Source organism: Pocillopora damicornis, chromosome 8, assembly GCF_964200805.1.
Source record: "Pocillopora damicornis chromosome 8, jaPocDami1.2, whole genome shotgun sequence".
NCBI classification, from domain to species: Eukaryota; Metazoa; Cnidaria; class Anthozoa; order Scleractinia; family Pocilloporidae; genus Pocillopora; species Pocillopora damicornis.
Window position 1 is genome coordinate 9,917,264 of NC_142677.1, and position 24,381 is coordinate 9,941,644.

A 24,381-nucleotide genomic window follows, 5' to 3' on the forward strand; every position below is an offset into this window, starting at 1 on the left:
TAGATTTCGACATATTCCGTTACACTCGGGCTTGTTGGCGGCTATTTGATTTTTAGAAAGACATCAAGGTACCGCCTCGGTGGGGAGTGTTACAAGATAATGATTTGGTTTCATTAACTGAGTTGATGGTGGGAATTGGCCACCGTTGAGAGATTTTAACGCTAACTATTCGAGGTTTAGCCTTTCGTTAGAGCGTTAACGCTCGAAACTTTAGCTCTAGAATCTCTTCTACGTGACTAATTCACATTATCAACTTAGTTTATAAAACTAAATTACTCAGTTTTACAATTAAGGATGAATATTAGCGGACTAACGTTCCAAGTCATCTCGACTCCATTATCAAGTAAAAGGACGGCGGCTGTAGTTTTAAATTTGAATACCAAAAAAAGGTGACAGAGTTCCTTAGAGTACCATGCGTTTTTTGATCACTCGTGTTCAAAGTGTCAGTGCCTGCTGTATATGATTAAATGGTATCCGGTCAATTCGCCACCACAACAAACTCGCCACCACAAAAGTCGCCACCGGTGGCGATTTTAATTTTTCCTTAAGTGTAGCCTGTCGTATGAAACTTGTATCAAATGAAAGCTAAAATATAGTAGCATATTGCGAAAAGGGAAAGGGACTCAGAAGTTATTTGAAACCTCTCAATTATGGAACGTGAACCGTTAAATGAAATAAAACTTATTGATAACACGAAGACTATGTTCAGTTTGCGTAAAGCGAAACCAGAGAAATTTTCGCCGAGTGAGAGAATTGTCTTTAGATCTTATTTTACCCACGGCTAACTGACAACCCCATGCCAAGCATTGTGATACGATGTATTTACATTACATAGTAACTGGTTTTACTAAGAAGTTTAACTAGCTCGAAAAAAATAAGAAAACACAAAACCCGAGAAGAGAGCTAGTAGTAATATAACCATGAACAATATGATAAATAAAGTTGTGATGAATCAGTCCACGTTGATTTGTGAGATTTATGTTTACTGTATTTTCAATTATTGGCTATTCCAAATAAGATTCTTGCTTCAGAGATTAGTAAGGAAGCTATTTTGAACTACGATGTTGTATAAGACAAAAACTTCCCTTCAGATCTTAGGGTTCGGGAGGATGAATATCTTTTCTCTGGATGGAATTGGCTAGGGGAAGAAATGGAGCTCACTGTGGTTACGCCTCTCTCTCACAAAGCCCCACACACTCCGTTGCTCTCACCTTTGTTTGGCAACTTTTTGCCATTGACCTCGGCAAATTTGGAATGACATTGATGCAACTAGTTAAACATAAAATAAAATTCTTTAAAAAAAATTAATGTCTGAGAGACAACACTGGGCAGCTTATGGGCAGTCTTCCGCATGCCAATGTGCATAGATTTTGAGAAAAAAAAAAACTACATAACGCTTTCATGTGAGAACCAATCCTAATGTTGTTAGAGTTATGTAACCAAATGGCTTCAGGCCTCCTTTCCTGACTTTCTTTAGATCTCTGTATTTTACTTTATACTGATCGGGACACTTGAAGAAGTGGACATCGGTATGCCAAAGGACTTAAAAAATGACAGAATAAAAAGCATCGATTCACCGCACGTATAAATTACGAAACAGCGAAGACATCGTGGAATGTTCTATACCCATCGATGATTTACACACATGACTAGACCTTACGGGCTCGTAGTCATAAGTATCGTATGTTCCTTTATTAGCATGTGTTGATTTCAAGTCTAAGAGCAATTAAGTTTGCGAGCCTTGTCTCACATCCTCTTAAGCGTATCATGGAATTTCGTTCATTAACATATTTACACAATGACGACAAGGTTCAACGATCATGATAAAAGAGTCTACTGAACCTAAAAGGCTCGGGAACCACAAGAAGGCAGAAGATCGCTGCATTTTGTAATAGAGCACGTAACATATGAATCGGCAACCCCTCAAAAGTTCTGATCGACAAATTAAGGTAAGGTGATGTATCTTTATCAGGATATTGATGAAAATTAGAGCAAACTTGAAGATTCGCTCGAGGGCGTTAACTAGGGTGCAAAACGCCGGCAGTTTCGCTTGATGTTCGGCATATTTAGACTTGGATCAATAATGTTCTTGCACCTAACCAAAAATATAAGCCCAGCAAAGGGGAGGTTTTGATGTTTTAACTTTCTCTCTGCCGCTAAGGTTTGAAAGAGATGTTGATATAATACTAGTGTTCACATACTTAGATACCTCATGGCGCGATGATCGAACATGAGGATGAAGTTCATTTTGGATTAGGAGGTGTAAGACACAGTGATATTTTTTTATAAACTAGTCGACCCAGTTATAAACCCGAAACGCTCAGTCTCACGAATTATCAGTTTACCAAGCTAACTAGCCTTTATGTTTCTAAGAAATTTAAAGTTCCCCAGTCGAGTAGAGCGGGATAACTCTTAAGATGAATCAATAAGCTACTCACGGTTCATGCGGCGCAAGCTAAATTCATAAACAGTTTTCTTGGAAGGACTCAACCGGGTGAGTGTCAGCTGTAAACCATGCCAAAATTTAAACTTTCAACCGCGAAAAAAGTACCTCAGTATTAAAAGTAAAACAACTTCAAGATGTTTCAGACTTAACAGGTTGAATTGATTCTGAAGAATCTCTAGATTTAGAAACCAGTCTCCATGTTTCCAAACAGTCTTTTTTTTTTCTCAAAATTGTAATTTCCATCAAACTTCGCCTTTACAGTCTTAACGCAAGAAGTGACTCGCCTTAATAAATAACTTGGTCCGAATTGACAATTCATTATCAGGCATTTTAATGCACATACGTCAATCATAAATCCAGACGCTGAATGACAAAACCTGTTATGATATTATGCCAGACGAACCGTTAAGAGAGCAGTGCTATTACCTTTCCCATCCTATGCTCAGTGCTGGAGGAATCAGGGTTTCCTAGTTTTGCCATCCATGTTTTCACCCATGCAATGAGAGAAGCCGATGAATTGTTTGAAATTAAAACTCTAAATTGTTGTTAGAGTTCTTAGAGGTAAGTTCCATTTATCATTTTCATCATTATCATAGTGATAATTAATGTTTAAAATATGACAATAGGTATTAATCTTAATTCAAGAAAGAAAGTTCTTTCTTATAACCACCAAAAGACCTCAAATTCGATCGTCAAACATTATTTTCGGAAAAAGCTAGCCATGAATCGACAAAGCCTCCCTATTTAGACCCTCTTGTTGTTGTGCCTCACTGAACTTGTTGGCCGCCAAACAAAAAGGAATCAAACTATATTTTATATGTTATCTCTGTTCTTTAGGTTATTGTACTTGGAGTTTAATAATGATAATCTAAATTTCAGTGGAATGAGGTACAGTTTTGTATCTCACTTAAAGTAAAGCAGAGAATTGAGCTTAGGTTGCTAGTTCGTGCGCCCAAGTTATTCTAATGTGGTTAACTTTAAGAGACGCTCAATCTAAAGGTATTACTGGGTCTCGCGTCAGTCAGTCATTCTCGTAAGCGTCAAACACCGTCGCTGGCAACGCGGGCTCGAAATTTTGACGATTTTCAGTTCATCTTGTTCTTATCTGGACGTTATTTTTTTAAAATATGCAAATTGAGAAGCGACTCAAACACCTTGATTTTACAGTCGAGTTTTGTAGCCAAAGTCGAGTTTTGTAGCTAAAGTCATGTGACAACCAAGTAAGAGAAAAAAAAAGTAGCGTTTAAGCCAGAAAAAACTTTGAGGTGATCATGAAGAAGATTTGTGGTGGTTCACAAAAGAACTAGAAAAATACCGGCAATGCAACAGGAGACATTTCGGTGTCTAATTTCAGAAAGTTAATTCGGTCGCCGCTTCGTGATTGGCTAAAAAATTAATAATATCGTTAAGTTGAAAGTCGACAGCAATTGAAGCGGAAACCAAAATTTACGGGTTTTGTTTTAAAGCGTCTTCCAGTAGTAAGATAGTTTAAAGTCCATTTTTGAAATGATTGATCTATAGTGTTTATTCGAATGTGGAATCTTGGAAATTTTTTGAGACTGAAAATTACCCTGATTTGATGTGATCACGTTCATGGAATTCCTTGTCTATTCAATATGTTCCTAATTTAGATTTTTCTCATAATACTTGTTGTCAAGTGGACAAAACCTGTCGGTCTCTGTTTTTTGTCTGAGTAATTTCGCTTCTTTTTCGAAAATCTAGTTTATATCTATGAAATGTAATGCATTTTTTTTGTTCTTTGTCGCCGTTCTTTCCACTCTGAGTTAGGTTTTGATGATCTACGTAGGTCAAAGATCAAATTGAAGGAAAGTTCTACAGCAAGTTCAACGATCTAATTATGCTACCGAAAAACCACCTGGGGGTAAAGGATCTCTCCAGCACTAATCATCTGTGTTATCAGGGGCAAGTTTTCAACCGAGTGTTGAGGGTCATCCGGAATTTCTTTTGTTGCGCGTTACTTCGTTCTGTGATAGGTGTAGATAATCCACGCCAACTTCTCGACGGGTCAGACGTAAAAACTTAAACCGACTGTGTCAGAGGCACCGCAAAATTATCAAAAATCAAGGTAGCTCTGAAATGTAAGTAAAGAATCTGGTGAGACTTTGCTGAGAGATGAATCTTGATGTGCTGATTGCAATTCAATGAAACTACATTTATAAAAAAATGGGTACTACTGGACTTGTTCATGAGTTATAGGCACGCACGTACAGCTAAAACTAAGGGTGTCTTATGAAGTTGAAGAATCGCTATGGTAACCTGGTATATTGGGTATAAAAGAAAATAATAATGAAATTCTCATAAATAATTGTCCATTTTTTCAAAACCATATTCAACGAAGCAAACGATCCACCAAACAATTCGTCTTTGAAAAATAAATAACCAAAAAGAGCCGCCTCAAGAAATGTGATCAAAGGAACTTTACAGCACCTCCGGCATATAACGAGCTTTCTCAATTAAATACAAAAAATCATTTTTGGGCTCGAAAACCTCGCGAAAGTCTCAAATAAAAAATTGTTAATGGAATGTTAAAGGCATATTATGAATTAACCAAACGTCTACATTGGTTCGCGCCAGAAGGAGATATGATTGTGGACGTTCACCTACTGTCGAATGAGATGGATTTTAGCAGTGGCTGATTGAAGTGTTGAGAACGGATGGAAATCACTTCATTTTCGCTTCTCCCTTTTGATCAGTCTTCTACATGTTTACATAAGCACACCCTTATATGGATGCGTTAGCTAAGGCAATACCTTCTTGTGGGCAGCCGTAAGTAAGCAGCCGTAAGCTTTAAATATTTGAATACCTCTCAAGCAATGTTTGCCAGCTGGGTAAACGGAACGCAAACAATCAAAGACATTTGCACCCTTTCACACATACATTATGTTCGAAATAAGAAAGATTCGTTATCCATGTGGCTTCATGTTTAAAACTTTTGGTTCGGCTCTGGGTTGTCAACCCCTTATTTCTGCACCATTATTATCACAAATGGTCGCGCGTTGTCATCTCTCATATTATGAAGTTATTAGCATTGTTGAAAAAACATGTTTGTAGTCAAGGAAGGTAAGACAAAAGGTCGGTAAACACGCTTTAAATTAGAGTGCAAGTTTTGCACGCCAACTTTCACTTTCGCTCCCATCTAATGACGCTTTCGTCCGCACCTTTTTTCTATCGTTAACATTTGTTTGCCCACTTTCCTACGCTTGAATTTGTTAAGATGGAGGCAAACGTTCTCGATGTAATCTAGCCATGGTAACCATGACCACAGGTACTTTTATGAAACATGGTACCTCAGAGAAAGTTTGAGGCCATGTACTTGGCCACCAACTGATTGTTGTGACATGAAATAACAAAAGTGGATGTAAATGTATAACCATGCATAAAAAAAGTCACCAAAATAAACATCTTGAATTAATAACCAAAGTTAACGACGTATCGTTGGCGTCATGACAACAATGTCATGTTTCAAGTGAATGAGTCTTCGCAATGTTAGAAATTCAGATCAAAACTGAATTAGCTCATAAATTAAACGGCAAAACTGTGTAACGAGACTGTTTGCCGTTTTTTCTTGGAACTCATCTGGCGAGCTTTGACTCTTTTTGAGTGTTTCATTTTGGTATGTATTTTCATGCTAGGATATTTCTGTAGGCGGTAATTTCAGTTCGATACGTTTGTTGCTGCTGGGTATGTAATTTGTCAGCTCAAAAACGTAAAACTAAGCTGTTGATTTTGAACAAAAAGAGTGGCAAGAGATGGACACCTACCTTCCTTTTATAATACTTAACAATGCAGTCAGATTTTTATAGCTGAGACTTTAGGTCTGTTTCCAGTAAACGTAAGTATGTATAACATTGAGGTTTGTGGAGACGGGGAAAATCATCGAATGCTTGATTCATTAGATCATCAAAAAGCTCATAATTGGCGAATTATTTTAGCTCGTCTTTGTTACGTCCAGTCTACTGGTTTCTTTCTTTGACGCTCCCATTTGCTTGCAAATGTCCACCAACCTCCCAGAACCCCACGAGGCAAGAGGAATGTTTTTGGCGCTTTCGTGGCCAACCTGAAAGGATATCACCTTTTTATTTTTAAAAATTTCGAAAGTGTCGTTTGTTACTGGATACAGGTACCTCAAGTTTGTCTGTGTCTAAATGTATGAAATTTCGCGTTCTGTTTAATATGTGCATAGAATAACGCATGACGTGTACCAAAGTTAGCAGAGTATATTCATTTATCTGAACCGAATAAATTGCTTGGGCAGTTGATCTTTTTGTCCTGCATGAAATAGAAGATAAATACACACAATTTGGTGGATGTCGTAGATACAGCACATCGAATGGTGATCCTGGTTGAAACTGACGAGCGTAATGAAAAAAAATAAGCGAGGACGGGTCTTTTTTATGCAGCACAAACCCACTAGGAATAGTCGACTTCATCTCGTAACGACGCTGATATTTACTTTGCCTCTCTAACATTTTGTTTGTGAGAAATTCATTGGTCGAATGTAGTTTATCATGTTACCGATCAAATCGCCGGCTGGTACAGTTAAAAACTTGATGCCCTCCGGGAAGCAGTGTCTATAACCAGAGCTGGTTGCTCAGGAGAATGTGTAAAGACATATATTGATTTTTATCAATATGTTTTTGTAAGTGCAGGACAGAATTTCTCTCATCTTGCATTCTGACTGGTTTCCTTGGCTGAGAGCAGATCTTATTGATTTTGTCTTAGAACCCGCGAACCTGCAAAAGTTTGTTGTTGGGAGATAAATGCTTTTGAAATGCTGATGCTCATATGATTTTTTGTAGTAGATACTATCACATCATCCCTTAATCAACTGTATTAGTTTTACAGAAATTATTAAAAAATTAGATAAGGAAGAAAACAGCGCTCCACTCATGAGCTTATAAAACATATCTAAAACTGCCTACTGTATCATAGAAAACAGAGACAGTCAGTTAGAGACATGTATCCGAACTACAGAAAGGATCATTTCCTCTGGGTGGAGGACAAAAACCGCATCTTTGCATTTAAAGTTATCTTTATCATTAATTTTCATCACCCTGTGCTTCCCCTGCAATTGTATTATATTTTTGCATAATTACGCAGATATAAAAAAAATTACTAATTTAACTCTTTCCCGATTAGATTTGTTTTTTAAGAAAGGCTTTTTCCCACAAAAAGTATCATGTTTCCATTGAGCCAAAGCGAAAGCGCATTTTCCTTTCCAGGTTTTCTCCTTTTTGTTCTTCATTATCGTTTTGAGGGATGTGCTTTATTCTCTCGAAGAGACGTCGACTGTATCAGAAATTTCGTCTGATAAGTAATTTTATCTTTCCTTGCTATCCGCCATTGGAATTGACTGATTGCACTGCCCAAAGCATGTGAGCGGATATTTTACGTAAAAATAAAATAGGACTGTCATAGCTCTGTCTGTCTTCAATGGATCTTAGAACTCGAAACTTCCTCTGGGGGCCTTTCTAGTAATCGATCTACTCGGGAAAGGGTTGACTCTAAGACTTAGTATGGGAGATAGAGGCTCCCATGTCAATACGTGTTATATACTAGACATTTTCAGCATGATTTATGGTAATCGGGGGTTCTTATATCCGAGTTTTATTGTATCAACTTCATGTGCTTGTAAAGAATAAGAGTGCTATGGAGTATCTATGGTGGTAAGTCAAATTTATGATAGTTTTGTCTCGTTCCTTACTCAGCTTGATAAAGCACGATATTTTACGAAAGGCACGACAGGGTGGACTCATATAGAGGATTTCATTACATGTAGAATTGATGCTGAGTTAAAAAATACCCACTTATTGCACGAGAAAGAGGAGAAGAAGTATTTTCATCCCCATCCGCTGCTTGGTTTGACCTTCATGAATTGGATAAAAAGAATCAACCGATTGACAAACAGGTATGCACTCCTCTGAGCCAAACTCATTGAATCTCTCGGGTAAGCCCTTCCTTAGAGGCATAGGAATTCTTAGAAAATTGTCGATATTGTTTTCCAAGGAGGCTCTCAGTAGAGAAAGGGTAAGAAAGTTTGAAATATTTGTAACGACGGTTACAGCAAGAAGTGCATAGATAATAAGGCGCAGTAATGAGGCGCAATTTTGGCGATTTTACCACTGATGATTAGTAGCAAATTAATTATACCAATGTTTGATTTACAAAGTGCTTCTAATATAAGAGGTATATTTTACAAGGGTGATTGATGAAAATGAGAGAAAATGAGCGAAAATTAAACAGCACAAGAGTTTCTTTGGTAACATCGAACCTTAACGGGAATTAACCATAACTATATGGTCTTGTATTTTTTGTCACTGAAAGTGTGTTTCTAGACGAGATCTGGCTGAGATGTTTGACCGTTTATAATGACGTTTGATCGTGATTTTTTTCCGACCGTTGATACTAAACTTATCATTCAATACTTTTATAGAAAAAACAAAGAAAAAAGAACCATCGCAACCTGCTAAGAACAACGCATTTGAAACAGGCTAGAGATTTATTTGAAGTGTTTTTGAATGTGAATTACAGATGTTGAGTCTATGATGGAGGTAGTTACATTTTTTTTTATTGCTGAGATATCAAGACTATTTTACCCCCCCCCCCCCCCCAAAAAAAAAAAAAAAAAAAACCAGTAACAACATCCAAAAGATCACTCAGCTATATTTGACCGGTGGGAGGGAACCAAACTTATTAAAAACCGAGAAATAAGTACATCTCATAGTTAACGACAAATTTTGGAATTTTCCTCGAGGCAAAATTTTGTCTATTGGTGTTCACAGAAAAAAAATATTGATTTATATGTTACTAAATTGGCCACAAAAAATTTTTGGCAAAGAGAACTGAAAACCATTACAAACAAGAAGAACATTAATTGGTTTCTGTATTTATTTCTAACGGGAAACTTTGTTGAGCTCGGCCAGATAAAACAAATGGCTTACGCTTTCAGGAGAGGTGCGAAAATGTAACATAACATTCGTAAAGAACTGAGCTGTAAGAACCTAAATGATCATGTAGAGGACATATTGCTTTGGTACTCTGTTATATTTTAAAGCTACAATACTGAAACTTATAAGTGAATAAGTGTGGTTTCCAGATATCTTTTATTATTCTCTGTACTTTCGACATCTCTGGCCCTTTTCGGATGAGTAACATTATTTTTCAAAAGTCTTTGCAAGTTTCTATTTATGTAACCATGGCATACTCCCTTGTAATGAAATATGAAATATCAGAAACCATGTGCTGAGTAAACTGACTGCCTTTTGTCATACAAAATGAAGCACGAAAGTTTTTTTTCAATTATTTTTTTGTTGGTACGTGATAGCAGACAAACAGCCCGCACACAACCTTTTTGAAGTTGTTTTGTTTATGTTAAAAAGGAGAAAATAAGAACTTGTTGCTACGAGTCTTTACTGAAGTAAAACATTCTTGATGAATAAACGCTTTCATTATAGATATCAACTACCCTTGCGTGTTGGATACATGTTAAGAAAGGCCCGTTGAATCCAATAAGAAAGCATGCCATGTTCAGTGGAATTTATGCACTGAAGACTGTACTATCATAAGTTTTAATCTTCAAAGGAAAATAGGTGAGATATATTTCCATTGAAGAACAACTGCAGGGGAAGGCCCTTCCTCTACTACATCGCCACTGTTTGCTCTCTCTCCTGTAACCATGACCAGGAGCTTTGATATGAGATATGTGATCCTAAGAATTATTATCTTACCTAATATATTTCGTGCCGCCGTAATTTCGGTAATGTTTTGAGAGGAAATAAAGAGAAAAATCAATTCTAACAAAAGATGGGAAATATATTGGTCCTGTCTGGTGACCGTGATCTGTTTTGACAACTGAACAATACAAATTTAATGAAAACTTATCATTCCATACTTCATCTCCGCACATCAGCAAGGGGGTGATATCACGCACACTTTACACATTAAGGTATTGGAAATATTTGGGAGAAAAAGGGAAGGTTTTCCGTCTTATGACCCTCGAAGCCGTCAGTATATTTTGAAGCTGCTGATGTCGATTGAAACTAAAAAATTGGAAGGAACTTTGATTTCCATTTCCTATCGAGCTTTCCCGACTTTCCTTTCGTTAAACCAGGTAACAAAAAAACATATACTTTTTATTGCATTTTCTGAAATACAAATATTTATGATTTTCCTTAATCATAGAAATTATGGTCATGAAAAGTTCCCTGGTTCTACATATATGTAATGTATATCTAAAAATTACTGAAGAGCCTCGAGATTTTGTTGGCTATAAGGGGTAATAATCATTCCATGGAAAATATCATAGTAGGGAAGTTAACGCAAAAAGATTAAATTTTGCAGACTAACATTATAACCACGATTTTCTAAAAGTTTCGGGCGTCCTCAAGACAAGTTCACTCTCTCTAATTCCTGCCTGCTTTGGCATAAGGAGATCACTAAATCAGTAACTCATTGAAATGTTGTTATCAGTATTGAGCCCAAGATCTTTAAACCGCTGCTCAGATAATGCGCGTACACCCTGTGTGTTAGCATTTATTTGAACCCAGGATCTCTCGTTAAGTAACTCCTTTGTCCCGTTTCCTGACGTAACCTCTGTGAAGACCAAGTGACACATAATCCATAATCATTCATTGGCTTATTAACAGGGAATATGGGATCACACTTTTCGCGTTATTAGATACATACACACCTTAGCTTAATGGAGTGGAATTGGTCGTCGAAAGAAGTTTTACCACATTCTACAAAAGGAAAATCAAATTCCTGTACTAAAAATTAAAAACAACATGCAAGTAAGTTGGAAAGGTTTAGTTTAGCGCGGAGAGTATTTATACCGCCCAGTTAAGCTTTCTGTTGCTAACAAACTCGTGTTACTAATTTTAGTTATGTTTAAAACGACTGGAATACGAACACAATTATTTAAAATGAGTAAGATTTACGACAAAAAAATATCATGATTTTATGTTGTTAAATTTTCAATAGCTTTTCGAATGCTAGTTTATATTTTGGTTTTATACCATATGGTGTGAGGTAAATCTTTCGAATTTCATTGAATATCTTTCTCTTGAAGAATTTTAAAACCACGCGCTCTATTTTTCAACTTCAATCAAATAGTAAAGGATAATTTATTTCTATTTCGAGAAATCAGCAATAATATTGAGGAAAAAAAATCCAAGACAGTAATGGTTGACATTACTTATAAAACGCATGTTTTGAAAACTTCGTTAAAGTTAAGCAGGTTACCTGTTCGCTGTTATTATATGACCCAAGAGTTGTTATTCGTATGTATGAAGGTACCACGCCATGGAAATATGTAAACTGGCGTATTAGACGTCTAAAAAGATAGATGTAGTTATACCTTGAGAAAAATTTGTTTGACACCATGTTGGATTGTTTAATCGATCAACTAATAAATCTTGGACTGAAAAAAAGGACTGTTCTACTCTACTTTCGAGATGAAATCATTTCTAAAATTTCCAACTTTTACAAACGTTAAAATTGGAGTCATAAATCTCAATTATATCGACTTCCTTTTCGATCATTCCTTTTACTAACAGAATAGTGATTAAACTATCTTTTTCGTGTTTGAAACAATACAGTTCTGAGGATCTCTTCATAAATGGCGACAGAAGATGAGATTAAGTCAAACCAGTTAACTTCAGTAATAATGCTTTAGAAAAAATGATAAAATTGTCTCACTCAACGTTATTATCGTTTGATTGAGGGGCTCTTATTTAAGTAGCAAAAATTTTATGAAACAAGCGATAATAGTAATTTAAGCATCGTATTTTGTTGTCTGAAAGGTCATAGTTTGTTTCTGATCAAAGAATCTTTACGGTTATTTAATGCGGAGCGCTAGATTGCCAAGAACTTTTAAGACCTCACAATCCACGCAATCAGTTTCTTACAATTTGAAAATCGCGTTTTTTTTTTAAAGAATGAATGATTTTATGGCACCTTTTAAGTACACTGAAGCGGGGATAACTAGCAAAAATATTGGAACGTAACCAAGGGTTGCAATAAAAAAACAGAGTTTGGGCCCGACTCAGAGTCCTTTTTAGCCCAAGCCGCCAGGCGAGGGTTATAATGACTGTGTAGGGCCCAAAACATGTTTATGCCCAAGATCATAACCTGTATTACTATTATCATCAATTTGGAAGGCATCGACGCAATAAAAGCTGAAAAAATGACAAGAAAACAGTCTGAACAATCACGGGAATATCCGAGCGGGCTAAAATGCCAATATCTCCATTTCAGCTCGCAAAATGCTCTTCAATGCCCGACATAGTGATGATAAATAACACGTTTCGGAGCTTTGCCATTTTCAGTCTGGTGCCCTGAGCCACATTTTATTCCACATGCTGTCTTCGTGCGAATCGAGACGAATATAAAACCTTTCAGCGAAAATGTAGGTTGAACAACATAATGATACGACTTGTTCAGTTTTGCACTCGTAACCAATTTATAAATCAACAGGAAAGTACATAAAAACATTATTAACCCGCAATTTAAGAGGTTTTCGGTTAGATCAACTTTTTTTGAGTGTCAGCGACTTCATCGTGGAACAATTTTAAAATTGATGAAATTTCCTTGCAATGGACAGTTTGCTAATTTAGTTTCAGCAGGAAAACCTTAGGATGCTTGGCACTGGAGATCATAACCAGGATAGTTAATTGGAGAAAAAGATTTTGTCGGGAGAAGTGAGTAGCACTTGATCTCGATCAGTTTTGGAAACCGATTTTACTCATGTATGGCTATTTCTACGAAGACGGTGTATTTCAGTTACGTTATAATTCCATTCTTTTCAAGTCCTAGGAAACATGCACATTATTTCACTTGTTCGTTTTATTCAAAGAAAAAAAAATTAAAGAAAAAAAATTTGGAAAATAGAGTCAGTTGTATCGGTAAAAATGTGAATTTTGACATTTCCCGAAAGGTTATTCTGTTTTTATGCTGATTCGCTCTGACATTTGCGTCATGTGAACTATTTTTGTGAATTTTGACACTGCCTGAGAGGTTATTCTGTTTTTATGCTGCTTCGCTATGACATTTGCGTCATGTGAACTATATTTTTTTGTAATATTGTAAGTTCCAATTTAGAGGACAAGCACTTTTTACTTTGAGAAAATATACTAATGTCGTGGAACAGTGACAGACTTCGAATACTATTGGCACTGTGGCGGCCAGTCTACACAACAGCTAAGGTTTGGCTCAGTCGAGTTCTGTTAACTAGTTCTGCGTTGGTAGAAAGTCGATGAGAAGTCCACTGGGGAATATAGGAGGAAATTCTTGCCTGTACACTTTATCAATGCAATATTCGTGGTTAATTTTATCAATACTAAGCTATACTACTACAACCACCTTACATACTACCTTTACCAGAACGCTGAGTCCGTCAGAAGTTCGGCAGCTTGTTATTAACTTTACTTTTGAAAGCTATAATTATTCAATGAATAGTTTCTGTACTGAATTATGAGAGATAGGATGTAGAACAGTTTACCAGAAGCTCAGAGGGTAAAGTGTAAGCAAATGTAGGCAAATTTCCATTCTGTTACTCTAAGTGAAAACTGCATATCTCAATAAATCTGACTGTGTGAAACTGCCACGAATTTTCCTTTAACAGCTAAACTTTGACAACTTGATCTTGCTCTATTTATTTTTTGCGTGCTACGTATATTGTATTTTACGTATATTTTATATTCAAGGACTTTTTTTACAGTTGGGCGAATACAAAACAGTAATATTCATCACGGTCTGTTTTCCACATTAAAATGCGCGCAGTGAAGCATGGAGACTCCCTTCATTAGAATTTTATTTACTCTAGCGCAGCACAGGGTATAGAGGTTAAACATGTTATTATTCCAGACAGGATTTTTATCGATCAATTGAGTCAATGAATTTTAATTTCAACAGACTCGCCGAGATCCTAAAGCCATGTAATCCTGATCATCAGTCGAGATCTTGAGAGGCGGGAATATGGTTAAGAACGATTACGAGAAAGTAAACTCTGACGAAGAAGGCAAAAATAATGTCAACCCAGTTCTGAATGCCAACATCTTCTCCCGAATTACAATATGGTGGATGAACAAAATCTTTGTTACGGGAAACAAACGGCCACTGGAGGAAGACGACTTATTTCCACTCTTAGAAGAAGATAAATCTGAAGTATTAACAGAAAATTTACAAGAGGAGTGGGACAAGGAACTGAAGAAGAGGCATCAAGGCAAACGGCCAAGATTTTGGAAGGCTTTGATGCGAGTTTGCCCATGGTATGAATATTTCTCAATTGTCGCTCTGGTTCTGACAGACATGGCAAACAGAATGACACTGCCAGTTTTGCTTGGTTTCCTGATCTCTTACTTGATGGGAATACGTCAGTTGGATGTTAGTTTCAAATATATCTTACCCACTTTTATATGTATCACATCCTTGGGAAGAAACCTCGCTCAACATCATTATCAAAACAGGTCTGCTCTTTTAGGGATGCGATTCAGAGCGGCAGCCACTGGTTTACTTTACAAAAAGGTGAGTATAAGATTTATTACATTCATAGATTAAGAATAAAGGTTACATTTACATTCCAACCAATCTAAGTCGCAACTTTTTGATAATAGCTGACTCCGAATTTCAACATTCTTTACATTTCAAAAAAGTGCCGATTTTAGAATAAAACGGCCATCGAAAAACTTGAGATTAATGCAAAGAATACTAGGACGTTTAACGAAACATCTAGTAAGTTTTTAAGCCAGAGTTGTTCTAGAATTGTTTCTAAACAATATATTTGCATATAAATGCAAGCCTTATGAAAGTATATTTGAACACGCCATCCATAGAAAAATCTATATATTTTAAAGACTAGAGAACTCTTTGAAATATCAGCTAAAAAGGTCATTTTTCGGAACTAAAACACTGTTACTATTGAGAAACACGAGTCAACTCATTTTTTGCACGTAGAAGTTTCTCAACCGTAAATTTCTCTCCTTTATCTTTGATCAGGGACGCGTAAAAATAAAAAACGCCAACGCTTACTTTGTTGTGAATTGTTGCGCCCGAAATAATTATGCAGAACATAGCTTTCCCAATTTTAACGGCTTCCATTTGCAAACGATGTACTGAACAGTAGATTATTAAATAAATAAATAAGGTATCATAGTCCCATGGTAGTGTTTCACGCTATCTAAATGATATTTCCTAAAAGATTGGTTTATCAACAGAGACTCACTTCTAATCATGTTAGCGTGAAATACCTCTTAGCGGTAAACTTAATATTGCCCATTATATTTGCATAATTTGTCACGAGGCAGAGTGCAAAAAAACTTTGTCAAATCAAGCATCACGAGAAAGCATCAGTTATGTCAACGCACCAAATTCAGTAATTTTCATAATGTTTCAAATGGGAAAACGTATTAAAACACCAAAGCCAACCGATTGAATACGTCCCATCTCGTTTTATATCTGCTGTTTGACTTGAAAGGCTCACACACCCTTCATCAAAGATTTTATGTGCAATTGGACAAGAATACTTTTAGGGGACGCAAAATTAGTTCCTAAATGCTTATTAATGATAAGAGATGTGTTGTGAAAAGAAAAAAAAAACACTTTTTAATTTTTTCGAAGGAATGTGAAAGATCATCTAGGCTAAATATTAAGCGAATATCTTGTTGTTTTTTACCGGTTATGGGGAAATAAGGATTTAGAGAGGGCCGGCCATTTTGTCTTGTAACAATCAAGCGGTTTCTTTTAGGTTATTGCATACAATCACATTATTTGTATATTATTGATAAAACTTATATCATGTGGTATTAATTTGTTATGGTTCGGTAAACAATTTCCTTTCCAATTTTTAAAGAATTCACTCGACAGCCAAACCCATTCAAATTTTGAAATACATTACTTTTCTCGACCATGAACCAAAATCTATTTAAAGTACGCTCGGCATTGATGTACCTGATGCCAGGAGCCTTCTGCAGTGAAACGAAACTTTAAAAAATTAAACATATAAATAATGACAACATGGATTATATCTTCGGTTTGGTAGCTCCGAAAAGCCTGCTAAAGAATGCCAAAATACTGAGGTAGTTGGTGGTTGACGATCCGAAAAGTAGAATACCTTGTACATCTCTTCAGTTCACAGCCAACAGCTTGGCGAAAGTTGTTTAGTTTTACAGAAACCCTTCCCCTATTGGAACTATGGAGGTAAATTCACCTGATAATGCCATCATTTGATCCTTGTAGAGATGTTTTGCACCAAAAATTAGAACAGCATGAAAAAATTTAATTCATTTTTCCCAAAAAGAAGTATTTAGAAATCGGTAACGGACCTAACTGTTTAATTATCACGAATGATATCCTAACACTCCAAACATGGGTACATATCTAAGACTTTTTCCTGGCCGAGCGTAAGGGCTGCATCGGGGAATAATTGGCCAGAAGTTGTGACGGTACGGACCGAACACACTGAAGTCCGTACGCCTTGAGCAGGCGAGGTTGGTAAGTAGTATATTATATGGCACTCTAACAAAACTTGGTCATTTTTAATTTGCTGGCTCTCGCGGATTTACCTCAGGACTACCTTGCCATATAATAACGTAATAATAATTGAAGGTAAAAGATTAATTTCTTAATGTTCTTGTTGCTTTAGGTACTACGCATGAGCCAATCAAAGCTTGCAAAGATAACATCCGGTCATGTGATCAACTTGGTATCCAATGACATCCAGCGACTAGATCTAGCCACTCAAAACCTCTTCGCGTCACTGCGATCCCCGTTCGATCTCGTGATTCTAGGAATTCTTCTTTGGACTCTGATTGGCTGGCAGGCAGTTACAGGTTTGGCCTTTGCTCTCATTCTCATTCCCTACGAAGCCGAGATGACAGGTTGGGTTGCTAAGTTACGAATGCAAGCGGCAAGAGTTACAGACAAGAGACTCGCAGTAATGAATGAAATTGTCTCTGGAATACGCGCGGTGAAAATGTACGCTTGGGAGTGGCCATATCGAGATGCAGTGCGTGCGATCAGAAGGTGTGCAGAACTTTTCTTTCGTTTTCTAAGGAGCTAAGTAGAATTTGGCAGAACCAATATGTGAAACTACCGGAAATTTGTTATCGAAAGAAAGATTTTGACCAGATTGGAAACTACTGATATATTCTCGCCCCACAGGTATCTCAATAGCTGCCTTTCTTATTTTTTCTTTAGGTCTGAGCTTTCCTTCCTGCGCAAAATCTACAACATTCTTTCAACCTTCGCTTCACTACAGCACACCTACGATAGTGTAATCTGTCTTATTGCCTTTATAACACTCATATTCACTGGAATTCGCCTAACACCCTTCAACGTATTCACCATGGTCGGACTCTTGTCTGAAAACAGGCGATCTCTTGTCTATGGTCTCACAGACGGGATGCAGCTCATCGCTGACTGCTTTGCATCTCTTGAAAGAATCGAGTCATTCCTTTTGATAGAGGAATTGAATGGAAATGGGAATGGAAAGGAAGAAAATCATCCAGAGGAAACAACGGGAAATGAAAATGGCGACGAAGAAAAGGCCACAGACAAGGAAAGTTCCTCAGGAAAACCTTTTTTAAAGGTAGATCAAAGAAATTTTTAGGGCTATAGTTTTCTTTACTAATAAAATTTGATGTAAGAGGTTAGCGAGCAAGCGATTAAGACAGTTAAAAGAAAATCTTCGCCAAGGAGAGTCTGAGTAATGGGAAATGTCGAGTATGCTTTGATTGTCAATGAGGGGTCTTGCAGAGAATTTGACCTGGGATTAAGCCTTTTAATTCAGAGTCGCAAAGGACCAAATTTAGGCAAAGAAAAGGAGGTAAGTGCGGCAGATATTCGTATGAAAGTTAATTTCGATCTGTTGATCTTGGTAAAAGCATGATAGTGGCAGAACGCGTTAAGATAACTTTCGTCGATGAAAACGACTTTACAAAGAGGGAAAGCGTGCGGAAGCGTGGGATAAAAAGCTCTCGGTTAAAGCAGTCCCTCTTACAAATTTCCTTCATAAAAATTTTCAGGCTTCCAACATAACTTGTCACTGGAATGGCCAGAACGAAGCCTCAGTTCTCAACGACGTTAGTCTCGAGGTAACCGAAGAGAGATTACTTCTAGTGACGGGTCCTGTTGGTTGTGGCAAATCATCTCTTCTCTTAGCATTTCTTGACGAGCTACCACCAAGCACTGGTAAAATAACTCACAATGGGAGAATAGTCTACGTTCCTCAAACCGCTTGGGTTTACAGTGGCACACTTCGTGATAATATTCTCTTCAATCAGCCATTTGACCAGGAGAAATATGACAAAACTATCGAAGCATGCGATTTGAAGAAGGACATTGCCATGTTACCCGAAGGTGACAAAACTCTCCTAGGGGAACGCGGCGCCAGTTTAAGTGGAGGTCAGCGCGCTCGTGTTAATCTGGCGCGTGCAGTGTACAGTGATGGTGACATCTATTTGATGGACGATCCTCTTAGTGCTGTTGACGCGAAAGTTGGAAAACACATCTTTGAGAACTGCATTAACGGATTGCTCAGTAACAAGGTGCGCGTACTTGTTACACATCAACTGCAGTATATGAAGAGTGCAGACTACATTGTTATCCTAGACAAGGGCAGTGTTGTGAAGCAAGGCAAATATGAGCAGATGAAAGAAGCAGGATTGGATATTGAGTCACTCGAGAAAGAGTTTGAACTCGGACATGAAAAGTATCATGAAGTGGAGGGAGGAAAAGTGACCGTTACATCGGATCAGGTGTGAACAAAATTCCGTCTGTTCATAACACCTTGTGTAGATAAAGCATTTTCTGATGATCAATCAATATATTACATTTACCGTTCATAGCTAATTCTAGTTTTAGACGATTGTCTCTTAGTCTCTTCAGAGAATTGGTCAACTGTATTTTCACAGAAAGAAGGGTATTACGTAGTTCAGAAAAGAGAAAGGAATGATAGGTCATCAGACTCTTAGTCTTAGAGAAGACGACGAGGAAATAGCGCACTCGCATATGATTTGCATAGTTTACAAGCGCAATGTAACACTAAGGAATAACCTTAGACGATGTATCAAGGGACTTTCATGTATGGTACATTCTCGGTTTGCATTCTGTTTTTGTTAGCAATGCATCTATCTAAAGAAAGAGACGGGAAGACGAAAACAGCTTCGAAACTAACATCAAAGATATTTGGACAAACACAAAACTAACGTAAAATGCATGACCGTATTGTTCCGTTTTCATTTATTTTCAGGAGAACAGCAAACGTGCTGAGCGTCGAGAAAGCGACTGTTCCTCAGGTTTGGCTGGAAAAGGTATGACTGCTTCTCAAGAAGATCGCATCGTAGGTACCATATCTGCAAAACTTTATTGGAACTACTTCAGAGCAGGCCTTCACGGGATACTTTTATTGGCTCTGCTGTTACTTTTCCTTATTGCTCAAGGTGAGTGAATCTCTTTAAAAGAAAGATTACGAGAATTTAAGTCTGAATCGGCAGGAACTTTCCGTAGTGATATTAGTAGTTTGGTAGTATATATGGACGTGTAACGCGGTCGTATTGGGTTATAACGGAACGGTACATAAGGAGAAAAACCGTGCGTGTGGGCCATTCGTTCGTCGGTTTTTTCTCTTCTTTGAGGAAGAGAGTTGTTTATCTTGATCTTCCTTCAATATTGTTTGTTGATATTCCTCTTTTTCATTTTCTTATAGCATCAATCATTTCACCTAATCTGTGGCTAGTACATTTAACAAGAATGAAATGGGTTGAACAGAAACACAAGTTGAACCTGATAATCTATGGCAGCTTGGTAGGCGGAGCACTCTTTCTAGCTGTTCTTCGAGGCCTTTTGTACTACTATACCACGCTCAGATGCTCCGAGAACCTGCACGATCGAATGGTCTTATCCATGCTTCAGTCTCCTGTGTACTTTTTCGACACGAATCCCTCTGGAAGGATATTAAACAGGTTTTCAAAGGATATTGGAATTGTGGACGAGTTCCTCCCGCCGACTTCACTGCTCGCTGTGCAATACATACTACAGACGCTAGCGTCTGTTTGTGTCACGTGCGCTACAAACTACTGGGCGGTCATTGGTGTCATTCCTATGATCATTGGTTTCTTTGGAATTAACAGGTAACTTACGAGCTAGTTAAAAACGCTCGGCAATTGTATATGTTAACAAATAGAGAGATTTAGCATCGATTTTCATGAAACGTGGACGCCAAGAGTGATCGCGTGACCACGATTTCTCGCCATTTTTTCAAGTTTACCGGTTGCGCTTTGCTGTTTCTACGTGAAAGTAAAAAAGATTGCTGGGAAAAGATTGCACCAAAACTATTTCCTGTAAGTTATGCCAGGAAAGATGAAGTTTCATGCATAAAATCCTTCAAATGCCACACTTTTCGTAAGCAGACAGCCGCAAAAATTCACGTTGACTCCTCATCGAAACTCGAAGTAAAGTGAACTCACGCGTAGCTAAAGCGGTAAAGTTCGTGCTATTTTCCGTGAAAGGGCAAGATGACGCTTGTCGTTTCTCGTAAACGCGGTGTTAAATCTCTTAAATGTTATGGGCATACACTGCGTATTGTGCATGTGTTCTTCTGGCCCATAAGGTAAGTATACCCCTTGAAAAGTGAAAGTTTTATTCTCAAACTTATAACTAGATTAGAAAGGTCCGTTTTTTTCAGGCAGTGGCATCAGTTAGCATAAATGTAAGTTTTAGGAAAAATGATTGTAAATTTAACGATAAAACATGGCCTACAGTGAACCTGTTGTTTTCAAGCTAGGAGCTCTGTTTCTACTTGCTTTTAGGTGACCTGTATGATTTTTAAATAGCACCAGGATTGGAAACATTAAATTCCCGGTTTATGCTCCTAGAAAGCTTTCATCAAAAACTAATACAATTGTGGTTAGCGATCTACCATTTGGTTGGGAGAAGTAGTCTAATCCTTTGAGGATGAATAACTTTGGACGAACGCACATTCTTTTCTGTTTCCGTGCAGGTATTATCTGAAAACTTCTCGTGAAATAAAGCGAATGGAAGCCATCAGTCAAAGTCCAGTGCTGGCTCACTTGGCAGACACTCTAGAGGGAATCATTATAATAAGGACGTATCATATGGAAGACAAGTTCATGCAAGATTTTAATGAGTGAGTGAAAATTAAGCCAGCAAACTAGTTTGTTTCTCAGCAATCCATAAATTAAAGCTGCGTCAGTCAACTTTATCTATAACCACAGATTACTGATTGTAACATCGTAACGAAGGGGACTGGCTACGAACGCCTTTTAGAAAATTTACCCACGATCAACAACGTTCCATGATTGGGTGGAAGCTGGAAAATACCTTCATCAGTCTAGATATGTTACTCATCAAACTTAACGAATACTCATTGTTATTCTACAGGGTGCAAGACAGAAGAAGCCAGATTTGGTTTCTTGTGCCTCACAGCGCTCGGTGGATGGGAATTCGCTTAGACTTCGTGTGCACCTTGTTCGTAGCGATATCCACATTCACTGGAGTATTCTCAACAACTGATGCAGGTAAAGTGAAACTTCTAGCCAGCTAATCATTCAGTTTATTTAACAAACTTAGGACAAAGCTTCGCGAAGACAAAATAGCTAACCGAGCTTCAACTTATTAAATTAGTTTCCAGATAACATTAAAATTAAAAGAAGGAGGAGAACATTTCAAAATTTGTCACGACGAGGACAGAAATAACTTGCAAATGAAAATTTCAACATTTAGTCCTTGGAGATACCCAGCTTTAGTAAATATAATTTGTTCATTCGAAGCATCAGATGCTAGACAGATGTTTCTTTTTTCAATGTTATACGAATTAACAATCCGCCATTTTTGTCCTGTTAGGAACGCTCGGGTTATCTCTAGTTTACGCCATCAGTACTGTTGGTCAGCTGCAATTTGCCATGCGCCAGACAGCCGATGTTGAAAACATGATGACAGCAGTGGAGCGTGTCATAACCTACACAGAGCTTCCCAAGGAGCCGACGTATGACATCAATAACAAGCCCCCTTCAGACTGGCCCCAGGAAGGTGCCCTTCGTTTTGAGGACCTTTCTCTGACGTACTACGAGGGAGGACCACAAGTCCTAAAGAAGATTTCAATAAACATCAATGCAAGAGAGAAAGTTGGCGTAGCTGGACGAACCGGAGCTGGTAAATCGTCTTTGGTATCTGCCTTATTTCGAATGCCAGAACCGGCTGGGAATATTTACATTGATGATTTAGCACTGAGCTCATTTAATGTTCAGAGCACACGACCAGTGATTTCTGTCATCACTCAAAACCCCACTCTGTTTAGTGGGCCGTTGCGCATAAATTTGGATCCATTCTCCCGTTTCTCGGACGCGGAGGTATGGAGCGTGTTAGAACAAGTTCAAATGAAATCGAAAATCATGGAGCTTCCGGGAGAACTTTATTTCGAACTCTCCGAGTCAGGAAACAATTTTGGTGTCGGGGAGCGCCAGCTACTTTGCTTGGCAAGATCTTTGTTGAATAAAAACAAGATCATCGTAATGGATGAAGCGACAGCCAATGTGGATTTTAGCACGGATAGAAGAATTCAAGAGACAATAAGAAGCAAATTTCAAGATTGTACCGTAATCACCATAGCGCATCGTTTGAATACGATCATAGACTATGACAAAGTGCTAGTAATGGACAAAGGAACAGTTGTAGAATATGACAAACCAAGTGTTCTTCTACAAAACAAAGATGGGGTTTTAACAGAATTATTTCGAAATCAGCAAGTAGCCCTATCTTAGTAAAAACCTTTTGTTAGTCAACCAATTAATGGACAAAAAAGGCAGTGTTTCGAGAGAACATTTTTTTTTGGAATAGAAACGAAATTTAACCTTCCTTTTCGAAGGAAATTTTCAGGAATCGCACGGGAAAGGTGGGAGGAGAATTGGTAGATTTTTGTTGTCTAAAAACAGACCAATCTAATAGCTTCGATGGCCTCTCGAAAATTCTTCCTTAAAATATTCATAAATTATATTTTTGGAAAAGTGTTCTTTATACGAAATTGGCTAATGCTATGATATTTTTTCTTCTGAGAGGAGATCTTCTTTTAATTCGATTGAAGTTTGGTCTTATTAAACCAAAGTGCCTACGAACAACAGGAATATTTCACTTGAGAGTGACACAGTTTAGGATATTTCTGGTAAATATGGATTGAAAATAATGAAATGAACAATGAGCTATTTTCAAAAGAAAACTCGTAATGAAATTGGTGAAGCGGATAATACTTTCTTGACAATTAAATTACCAATAACTGAGCCTATCGTTACATACTTCAACCGGGACTATTAATTTCTCATGTGGATGGTCGAATGTATTACGCCGTCGTTCAAACGTGTATTAATGAAATATTTAAGGGTTTTAAAATATGAATTTAGGTTAAGTTAAATAGAGGATCCTAAGTTCAGTACTTATCAGAATTTGACGTTATTGGTCAATAAAATTCTGTTGTCTGGCAGTTGTGTTGGCGCGAGGCAAGGTGTTGTCGCGAGGAAGGGATAGTGGAGACGTAACCCTTCACACCCTAGCATCAGTATGCAAGTTCTCCTTACTGTTCTCTATACATTTCCTATGTTACTTACAAGGAGAATTGGTCTGACAATCAAGAATTTCTTGAGTTCGCGATCATTTCCTTTATTCTCGTGACCTTAATGTTTGATTCAAATGTGATTCTGTTGGGAGAAATTTGATCATAGTGCTTATCATTCTGAGGGGTTTAAGGAATAATTTATGTTCAGCGGTATACAGTACGAAAGTCAATCAAAATACTTCGAATCAAAAGCGTCTTTTTGCCAGGACCATCTGTCAAGAAAAGAACTTTAAGTATGCACAGTGGGGGAAGAAGAAATTTATCAACCCTAAAGGCAAATTATTATTACTAAGAG

The 24,381-nt window shown here is 37.5% G+C and overlaps 1 protein-coding gene across 10 annotated transcripts; it reads left to right on the forward strand.

Annotated features, from left to right (window-relative positions):
• The first annotated feature begins 1,825 nt into the window (after positions 1-1,825).
• On the forward strand, positions 1,826-23,954 carry LOC113676920 (ATP-binding cassette sub-family C member 4). Of its 10 annotated transcripts, none has more exons than XM_089180235.1 (12): positions 1,826-1,949; positions 2,844-3,007; positions 8,176-8,375; positions 14,378-14,989; positions 17,106-17,485; positions 17,660-18,050; positions 18,487-19,218; positions 19,713-19,902; positions 20,169-20,592; positions 21,462-21,608; positions 21,863-21,999; positions 22,325-23,954. In XM_089180235.1, exons 4-12 carry the CDS (start codon positions 14,441-14,443, stop codon positions 23,239-23,241), a joined length of 3,867 nt encoding a protein of 1,288 aa, XP_089036361.1. In that variant the 5' UTR covers positions 1,826-1,949; positions 2,844-3,007; positions 8,176-8,375; positions 14,378-14,440; the 3' UTR covers positions 23,242-23,954. The 10 variants fall into 10 exon arrangements, with proteins under 10 accessions (XP_089036361.1, XP_089036362.1, XP_027049458.2 ...); XM_089180233.1 differs by having other exon boundaries at positions 1,830-1,949; positions 2,807-3,007; XM_027193655.2 differs by having other exon boundaries at positions 1,838-1,949; positions 2,772-3,007.
• The last annotated feature ends 427 nt before the right edge of the window (positions 23,955-24,381 follow it).

What these genes read in the sequence shown, in the direction of transcription:
- LOC113676920 (XM_089180235.1), top strand. Translation starts at nt 14,441, where the DNA reads ATGGTTAAGAACGATTACGAGAAAGTAAACTCTGACGAAGAAGGCAAA. An exon ending in CAGGAAAACCTTTTTTAAAG is followed by an intron (nt 18,051 to 18,486) that starts GTAGATCAAAGA and finishes AAAAATTTTCAG; the next exon opens with GCTTCCAACATAACTTGTCA. An exon ending in ACTTTTCCTTATTGCTCAAG is followed by an intron (nt 19,903 to 20,168) that starts GTGAGTGAATCT and finishes ATTTTCTTATAG; the next exon opens with CATCAATCATTTCACCTAAT.